The sequence below is a fragment of the Hemibagrus wyckioides genome, linkage group LG28 (genome assembly GCF_019097595.1).
Source record: "Hemibagrus wyckioides isolate EC202008001 linkage group LG28, SWU_Hwy_1.0, whole genome shotgun sequence".
NCBI classification, from domain to species: Eukaryota; Metazoa; Chordata; class Actinopteri; order Siluriformes; family Bagridae; genus Hemibagrus; species Hemibagrus wyckioides.
The window spans coordinates 15,022,024-15,031,888 of record NC_080737.1 but is presented as its reverse complement, the minus strand read 5'-3'; the positions used below and the strand labels follow the sequence as shown (position 1 = coordinate 15,031,888).

General features: G+C 44.9%; 1 protein-coding gene across 2 annotated transcripts in view; it reads left to right on the top strand.

Moving 5' to 3' along the window:
• Positions 1–1,145: 1,145 nt before the first annotated feature.
• Positions 1,146–9,865, top strand: part of rps6ka4 (ribosomal protein S6 kinase, polypeptide 4) — a 19,329-nt gene continuing 10,609 nt past the window's right edge. For both annotated transcript variants that reach the window (XR_009203944.1, XM_058383565.1), the window contains exons 1-5: positions 1,146–2,339; positions 4,028–4,099; positions 5,767–5,834; positions 6,460–6,610; positions 6,954–7,069. Coding sequence is in view for 1 of the 2 variants with exons in the window: in XM_058383565.1 (XP_058239548.1) it covers positions 2,237–2,339; positions 4,028–4,099; positions 5,767–5,834; positions 6,460–6,610; positions 6,954–7,069 (510 nt within the window). In the remaining variant the exon portion in view is untranslated. The remainder of the gene's footprint in view (positions 2,340–4,027; positions 4,100–5,766; positions 5,835–6,459; positions 6,611–6,953; positions 7,070–9,865) is intronic.

The window sequence follows — 9,865 nt, the reverse complement described above, 5'->3', positions numbered from 1 at the left end:
GATTGCATAATTGCCTTACTTTGGTGTTCTTAAGAATGTTGGTTGCTTGTAAAAACTTTCTGAACTTTCTACCAACACTTAACAGCTTGTAAAGATGTAGCTGGTCAAACCAAGCAGGATTTTTCAACAGGGAGTGCTGTTAACTTTTTTCTTCTTAACAGCGGTAACAAACAGATCTATAGATAATCTGTCCTGGCCAGGGAAAAAAGTCCAAAAAGAAAACCAATTCTCTTTCACCAATAAATAGTTAGAATATCACCGCACCTACTATAATGTCTTATTGTTATCATTATAATAATTAATCTGTGGATTTAAAATAAATCCTTAATGAAGGGTTTTTATTTAACAGTTAGATTTGTGCTTGGCTGTAAAAAGTCTCAGAGCCCCACATACACTATATTGCCAAACGTTTTGGGACACCCCTCCAAATCATTGAATTCGGGGCTTGGCCCCTCAGTTCCAGTGAAAGGAACTTTCAATGCTTCAGCATACCAAGACATTTTGGACTATTTTATGCTCCTAACTTTGTGGGAACAGTTTGGGGATGACCCCTTCCTGTTCCAACATGACTGCACACCAGTGCACAACGCAAGGTCCATAAAGACATGGATGGGCGAGTTTGGTGTGGATGAACTTGAGTCCTGACCTAAACCTGATAGAACACCCTTGGGATGAATTAGAGCGGAGACTGCGAGCCAGGCCAAAACTGGGACGTCTCCCTTTACATGCACATGAATGTAATAAGGAGTGTGTTTATGGGAATTTTTGACCATTCCACTAGAAGTGTGTTTCTGATACCGGACGAGAAGGTCTGGCCCTAATTCATCACAAAGGGGTTCTATCGGGTTGAGGTCAGGACTTGGTGAAGTTCCTCCACACCAAATTTGCTCATACATCTTTATGGACCTTGCTTTGTGCCCTGGTGAACAGTCATGATGGAACAGGAAGGGGTCATCTCCAAACTGCTCCCACAAAGTTGGGAGCGTGAAATAGTCCGAAATGTCTTGGTATGCTGAAGCATTAAGAGTTCCTTTCACTGGAACTAAGGGACCAAGCCCAAAACCTGAAAAACAACACATGAACTATGATTTGAAGGGCTGTCCCACAACTTTTGGCAGTGTAGTGTATCTACACAACTTTTGCAACCCAGCACGACTTCAGAGCTCGGTCCAAAACCGTATAGTTTACTACAGTACCGGAAGTACCCCCAGGTGGCATAGCTGTAATTTTGGCTCAGTATTTAGGACGGTAATTTGCGGGTTTCGGACGGAACCTAGCCCAGGAGTGGCTGTGTGAGGAACCAGTTCTGGGTGTGAACTTTACGCTTACAAGAGAACTTCCCTTTCCAACCTTACAGACGCGCCTGTGAAAAACATTTCGGCTTCCGTAGCTGAAGTAGCTCATAGTGTAGACTTTTTTTTTCCAGGCTTAATTTTAATTACTTAATATTTTTTTATTGATTTTCATTCCGTGTTTTTCTTTTTTCAGGCGACACTAGGTTCCGACTCGAGGCGACGGGGGGAGAAGCGCGTTAAAGAGGAAATGTCACGGAGTTTTAATTAACTGTCAGGACGAATAGAACGCCTGTTAGCTTCTCTGTTAGCGCCTAGCCAGGCTACTATGTCTTTACTCAGTGCTAATCGTGCAGGTCTGCTAAGGTTAATGTTAACGTTAACGTTAATGTTAATGAGCACGTTGTATGTCATTTAAAGTCCCGAGTGAACGATAAGAAGTAAGGAGGCATGTCCGTGTCGCTGTTTTAAACATTAGCTCGTTGGATTTATTAACATTTGGAAGCATAACGCTAGCCGATAGCCTCGAAGTAGGAAATACGGTATAACAGTGTCCACGTATTTTGGACCTCAGATAACTGTTTCTTAACGGCGGTCTGTTTGTTTATCCTCAAGAATATTTAGGGAAGAAAGGATTTCATGCACAAGCTAGCACTCCGATCAATTTTGTTTGTATCCTAGATTAATATATATATATACATATAAATCCCACAGCGGACATGTCAGACGGGTTTGTGAGTTGAGGGGATTGATCGGAAAACAAAAACAAGCATGTCCTCCATTCATGCCCGGCTCTGATGATGATGATCATGATCACGGTGATGTTTGGTGATCTCACGCACTTTTGTAAATAAAGTCTGCTTCATATAGATGGTTGTACGCCGGAAGAGAACTGTGTCCAAATTCCGTGCATTTGCGAGAATACACTGAATTTCAGCAGCAACATGTCCGGAGAGAGCGGCAGCAGCAGCGGCGGAAGCAGCGGCGAGGACTCGGACCGGGAGACAAGAAAGAAATCGTGTACCGTTAAACATGAGATCACTAACGGTGGGTCATCACCTACTCCTACTCCTCTTTTTAATCCTTCTGCTCTTTCATACACATTCAGGGGGAAAAAAACAGGGGATTAAACTGCACTTGGCTTGGTGAGATCAAGGGGGGGAAGTAATTACAGTCAATTTCATTCATTCATCCATCCATCCATTCATTCATCCATCTGTCCATCCATCCATCAGTTACAGCTTTATCTTGGATGGGTGAATCACAGAGCACCACACGCACTTAGGGCTAATTCTGATTTAGGATGTCGGAGGAAAACTTAAACCAAATCCTCAAGATCAGGATCAAACCGTGATGCGTCAATCTTGCCCAGTTTTCCACCACGCTGACCATTTATCCATCTCTGTGTCCACATTCCTAAGTGTAAGAGACACCCTTGAGCGACAAGGGCATGTTTTTAGTACACAGACTACAGATTCACAAACTGTTTTTGTTTATTGTTAGTTTTCCAATGTGTAAAGACATCGATACAGTATAAATATACTTGAAGGTAAAGGTCCAGCCTGAATATTTGTAACTCATGATTTCCCAGAACAAACCGCTGGACCTCCAACAATTGATCAGATTTTATTTCATGCCTCTGGTTATGTACAAGATGTTCGACGCAGATGTTGCACAGGACAAAACTCAAAGCAGGCCGCCGTCATTCCTGCTGTGTTTTGCATAACTTGGCTCACTAACTGTAGGATGTCAGTATCAGATTAATATCACATGTTGGTTGATACTTTGCACTGTGATGTCACTGTAACAAAAAAACGAGCCAATTTCCCAGGGAATGTTGTCTAGTGCAGTGCTTTTATACCACAAAGTGAATTATTCTCTTATGACAAAGTGTCCTAAAAAAATAATAATGAACGGTGCATATGATCCTTTTTAATAGAACGGCCAAGAAACTGCCCTTTTTTTTTCCTTTCTCTTGAAATTAATTTTAATGTAACAAAGAAACCACAAAGAGCAAAGCGAAGACTTTGTCATTGTGATAATCTTACAAAGCACTGGAGTTTCCTTGTATAAATGTTACGTTAACATCCATTTCCAAAAACCATATCAGTGATTTGGTGTTTTAATAACGCATCTATTATATGTTTATTATTAGGCGCAGTTTTATTGTGTTTATTTGCCCACCATTCATGTGGTTGTGTAAGTAATCACTGGAGAAGTGCATATAAGCCTGGGATAAACCTCACAACAGTCCATTGGGAGTTACTGCTATAATGGTGTAGAATCTGTCAATCACAGACACACATGCTTCCTGATTTTGTCACTTGTTCATTATATTTTTAAGTCATTTAATTTTTAATAATGTATGTATATATCTAAGGAAGTAACAATGAAACCTTTAGGTCTTTGGTAAGAAATTCACTCCAGTTTTGCCAGTGTGGGATGTTCTCTGTTTTCTCAAAATGGAGGGGAGTTTGTTTATTTATTTTTAAATTCTTTATTTCTTTTATGCATCTTCTTTCAACATTATTTTGGCAGATATTAAAATTGGATTTCAAACCATGATCAGCGTGGAATTTTCTGAGCCAATCTGGCAACCCAGCTCTTTCACTGACATTGATACTATCAGTGTCAAGAAGACAGACAGAGAAAGACAGGCTGTGTGTGTGTGTGTGTGGGTGTGAACCAGAAAGTGATGATCCCCTCTCACAGTTATCCATTTCTCCTCTCCACAGCGAATCTCACAGGACACACTGAGAAAGTTGGCATGGAGAACTTTGAACTGCTCAAAGTGCTCGGCACTGGAGGTGAGACACTGTTGCTGCGAATTGCGCCTGCGTGATTATTCCCTCCCCCTCGTCTGTTGTCTCTCTGTTTTGGCTCGCAAGGTCACTGTAACGCTCCGTGCTGTGAAACGAAACGGCGTCTGAGCTGGTGGCATTCACACGGCTCGTATCTAGTCGAGATGTTAATCGCAGAAAGCAGAGGAAAATAACTGATAGGGAAATAGTTTACATAACAGTTTACATAACAGTGTACATCACTATATATGTTTACTGCATTGCACATTAACTAGCATTTATTAATACAGCGCCTATTATTACATTATTTCCTCCACTATGAGTTTGTTTTGTATAAATATATTCATTAGCTTCATTCTTTACTGTTCTGTAACCCATTGAGGAGTACGGTTTATATAAGTGAATTGTTCCAGCTTAAAAGGCAGCACTTGCTTTTAAATATGCTAAAAGACTTTATTAGAATCATCATTACATTACTGCTATATTGATAATATAGGAGCTTCATAAATCTACCAGATCTTAAAAGCAGTTCAACACTCTCTCTTTGTCTGTGTCTCTCTCTTTCCTGTCTGTCTTTCACATTCTCTGTGTCTTTCTTCCTCTGTATCTCACACTCGATCAGATCACTGCCTCTCGCACTCACTCTGTCTTTCTCTCTGAATCTCCTTCTCTGGGTTTTTCTGCCGGTTTGCCTCTGATATTCTCTTGGTGTCGTCTCCCTCTGGGTCTCTGTCGTCTCTCTGCCTCTGTCGCTCACTCTGGCCGTCTCTCTCTATTGTCTGTCTTCCTCTGTCACTCTCTCTCTAAGCCTTTCTCTTTAACCCTGTATGTCTGTCTCTCTCTCTGTCTCTCTCTCTGTTTGTCTCTCTTGGCCTATCTCTAACCCCCCCCAGCCTTTCTCTTTTTATTCCTGCCTGTCTGTCTGTCTTTCTGTCTGTCCTTCTCTCTCTCTCTCTCTCTCTCTCTCTCTCAGTCTTTCTCTTTTTAATCCTGTCTGACTGTCTCTCTCCCTCCCTTTTTCCCTCTCCTTCCCTCTCCTTCCCTCTCTCACTCTCTCTCTCAGCTTTATTTTTTTAATTCTGCCTGTCTGCCTGTCTGTCTGTCTATCTGTCTGTCTGTCTGTCTGTCTCCCCTGTCTCTCATGGCCTGTCTCTGTAATCCTATCTCTCTCTCTCTCTCTCTCTCTCTCTCTCTCTCTCTCTTTCTCTCTCTCTCTCTCTCTCTCTCTCTTTCTCTCTCTCTCTCTCTCTCTCTCTCTCTCTCTCTCTCTCACTCTCTCACTCTGTGTTTGTCTCTCTTGGCCTATCTCTAAACCCCCCCCCAGCCTTTCTCTTTTTATTCCTGTCTGACTGTCTTTCTCCCTCCCTCTTTCCCTCTCCTTCCCTCTTTCTCTCTCTCAGCTTTTTTTTTTAATTCTGCCTGTCTGTCTGTCTATCTGTCTGTCTCCCCCATCTCTCAAGGCCTGTCTCTGTAATCCTATCTCTCTCTCTCTCTCTCTCTCTCTCTCTCTCTCCCCTCTCTTTAATCCTCTCTGTCTCTGCAGCCCCCCCCCCCATATCCTCTAGCACAACCTGACTGCAAAATGTCAGTCTGTCCTCAGCTCTTATCTCATATCCAGTTATTTACAAATAAACTGAAACAGGCACATCTCTCTCTTAATCTCCTTTTACCAGCCTACGGAAAAGTGTTCCTGGTTCGGAAGATCAGCGGCCACGACGAAGGCAAACTTTACGCCATGAAGGTTTGTTTACCGTCTCCCATTTCCATCATTATATCTCTCACATACTCCTACGATCACCACCAACAAACCAACGGTCCCGTAGGAAGATTACTACAGCTCCTTTCTTCACTTCCTCACTCTGTTTCTTGTCATTGAGTCATCTTGTGAGGAAGGATGTTGAATTATGTAACAGCAGGACAATGTCGCTGACTGTGATCACTGCAGACATGGAAATGACGGTCAGTGAGGCATGTTGTGCTCAGAAATTGAATTGAGAAACACGTCGGACCCGAGGCTTCTCTGAAATTGTGAAAGGGCTGCCGTCTTAATAAAAACAACCAGGAGCTGTTAAATTAAACGGCATGACAGAATGGGAATGATGAGAAATGGAAATTTCTGTTTATCAGAAGCCAGGGCTGTGTTGCCAAATTGAGCAAAATCCCCCATGTGCACTAGCTATTTGAAGTGAAACATGTATGTCCAAAAATGTGTGTTAGATAATCATATAGAGTATAGGTCAATATTGCTTTATAAGCTTTGGACCGGTCACTCCCACGATATCGTGCTACCCGAAGTCCTTCCCCCTAACGTTTGTATGTCCCTGATAATTGTTCTGTATAGAAATGGAAAGAATTTTGATGTGCAGGTTCTGAAGAAGGCGGCGATCGTACAGAAGGCGAAGACGGCTGAACACACCCGGACAGAGAGGCAGGTTCTCGAACACATTCGCCAGTCGCCTTTCTTGGTCACGCTGCACTACGCTTTTCAGACCCAGACCAAACTCCACCTTATTTTGGGTGAGAACTCCCCAAAGATTTAGTATATTACATAAATATTTTAGATATTTTGCTAATAAAATGGCATAATTAAAAAGCTTTTATTCTTTTTGTATTCTCAAATCTGATTGGCCAGAATGTTTTAGTAACGTGTGTGTGTGTGTGTGTGTGTGTATATCTAATTGTATATATCTAAGTGTATAGGCAGAGTCATGTGTATGGTTTTAAGAGCAAAGGAAGCTTTAGTGTTAGCACTGCAAGTTGATGTAATAAATCAGTAAGACTGACCATCATTAGACGAACACACAGCATTTATTCCACCCAGCTGTGCTCACATACGTCCGGTTTGTTGTCGTGTTTATAGATTATGTGAGCGGAGGAGAGATGTTCACTCACCTGTACCAGCGCGACCACTTCTCTGAAGATGAGGTGCGAATCTACGTGGGAGAAATTGTACTGGCGCTGGAGCACTTGCACAAGGTGAGACGTTCAGGTTCTGCTCACGTTACTTGCTTTACTTAGCAGTTAGACAGAGGCAGTGTGTAACAAAGCCAGCTGTGTAAGCCAGCTGTGTAACCCGTTCTTAATGCGTTTTTAAGAAAAGTGTGTATGTACATGCTGAACATGATGTCAGTATTTAGAAGCAGTTTTGTATAGATGATGATTGATGTTTGTTTTAACAAGACATTTATTTGGTGTGAGAAAGCAGGACTACAACAAATTTTCACACGTGATTTAAAGATTATTAATGAGATACATCGAGGATTAGTGCAAGCAATGTGGTTTCAGCTGTTGTTCTGGTGTTTTCAGCTTTCATCTCTTCCCTTCCTTTCCTTTCCTTTCCTTTCCTTTCCTTTCCTTTCCTTTCCTTTCCTTTCCTATCCTTCCCTTCCCTATCATATCCCTATCTTATCCCATCCCTATCATTTTCCTATCCTTTTCCTTTCATTTTCTATTCCTTTCCTTCCCTATCCCTTCCCTTTCCCTATACCTATCCCTATCATTTTCCCTTCCCTATCCCTTTCCTATCATATCCCTATCCTATCCTATCCCTATCCTATCCCTATCCTATCCCTATCCTATCCTATCCTATCCTATCCTATCCTATCCTATCCTATCCTATCCTTCCCATCCCATCCCTTCCCTTCCCCATCTCTTCCCCATCCCATGCCTTGCCTTGCCTTCCTTTCATTTTCCATTCCTTTCTGTCCATTTCCTTCCCTATCCTATCCCTATCATTTTCCTTTCATTTTCTATTCCTTTCCTTCCCTATCCCTTCCCTTTCCCTATCCCTATCCCTATCATCTTCCCTTCCCTATCCCTTCCCTTTCCCTATCCCTATCCCTATCCCTTCCCTTCCCTTCCCTTCCCTTCCCTTCCCTTCCCTTCCCTTCCCTTCCCTTCCCTTCCCTTCCCTTCCCTTCTCCCTATCCCTATCCCTATCCCTATCCCTATCCTTCTCCCTTCCCTTCCCTTCCTTCCCCATCCCTTCCTTCCCCATCCCTTTCCCTTCCCTTCCCCTTCCCCTTCCCTTCCCTTCCATTCCTTCCCTTCCCTTCCCTTCCTTCCCCTTCCCTTCATTCCCTTCCCTATCCCTATCCCTTCCATTCCTTCCCTTCCCTTCCTTCCCTTATCCCTTTATCCCTTCCCTTATCCCTTCCCTTCCCTTCCCTTATCCCTTCCCTTCCCTTTCCCTTTCCCTTCCCTTCCCTTATCCCTTCCCTTCCCCTCCCCTTCCCTTCCCTTCCCTTCCCTTCCCTTCCCCTTCCCCTTCCCCTTCCCCCTCCCCTTCCCCTTCCCTTCCCTTCCCCCATCCCTTCCCCTCCCTCCCCTTCTCCCTTCCCTTCCCCTCCCTTATCCCTATCCCTATCCCTATCCCTATCCCTTCCCTTCCCTTCCCTTCCCTATCCCTATCCCTATCCCTATCCCTATCCCTTCCCTTCCCTTCCCTTCCCTTCCCTTCCCTTCCCTTCCCTTCCCCATCCCTTCCCTTCCCCATCCCTTCCCTTCCCTTCCCTTCTCCCTATCCCTATCCCTTCCCTTATCCCTATCCCTATGCCTATCCCTATCCCCAGCCCATCGCATCCCATCCCATCCCATCCTTTCCCTTCCTTTATCCCTATCCCTATCCCTTCCTTCCTTCCTTCCCATCCCTTCCCTTCCCTTTCCCTTCCATTCCTTCCCTTCCCTTCCCTTCCATTCCTTCCCTATCCCTATCCCTATCCCTTCCTTCCTTTCCCTTTCCCCTTCCCTTCCATTCCCTTCCTTCCCTTCCCCATCCCTTCCCTTCCATCCCTTCCCTTCCCTTCCCTTCTCCCTATCCCTATCCCTTCCCTTATCCCTATCCCTATCCCTATCCCCATCCCATCCCTATCCCTATCCCTATCCCTTTCCCTTTCCCTTTCCCATCCCTATCCCTATCCCTATCCCTATCCCTATCCCTATCCCTTTCCCTTCCCTTCCCATCCCATCCCATCCCATCCCATCCCATCCCATCCCATCCCTTCCCTTCCCTTCCCTTCCCTTCCCATCCCTATCCCTTCCCTTCCCTTCCCTATCCCTTCCCCTTCCCTTCCCTTCCCTTCCCTTCCCTTCCCTTATCCCATCCCTTCCCTTCCCTTCCCTTCCCCCATCCCTATCCCTTCCCTTACCCTTCCCTTCCCTTCCCCATCCCTTCCCTTCCCCATCCCTTCCCTTCCCTTCCCTTCCCTTCCCTTCCCTTCCCTTCCCTTCCCTTCCCTTCCCTTCCCTTCCCTTCCCATCCCTTCCCTATCCCTATCCCTATCCCTATCCCTATCCCTATCCCTATCCCTTTCCCTTTCCCTTTCCCTTCCCTTCCCTTCCCTTCCCTTCCCTTCCCTTCCCTTCCCTTTTCCCTTTCCCTTTCCCTTCCCATATCCCTATCCCTTCCCTTCCCTTAACCCTTATCCCTTCCCTTCCCTTCCCTTCCCTTCCCTTATCCCTTCCCTTTTCCCTTCCCTTCCCTTATCCCTTTCCCTTATCCCTTTCCCTTATCCCTTCCCTTCCCATCCCCATCCCTTCCCTTCCCTTTCCCTTCCCCATCCCCATCCCCCCTTCCCTTCCCCTTCCATTCCATTCCATTCCCCTCCCCCTTCCCTTTCCCTTCCATTCCCTTCCCCTTCCCTTCCCTTCCATTCCCCTTCCCTTCCCTTCCTTCCCTTCCCTTCCCTTCCCTTCCCCATCCCCATCCCCATCCCCCTCCCTTCCCTTCCCTTCCCATCCCCATCCCCATCCCTTTCCCTTTCCCTTCCCCAT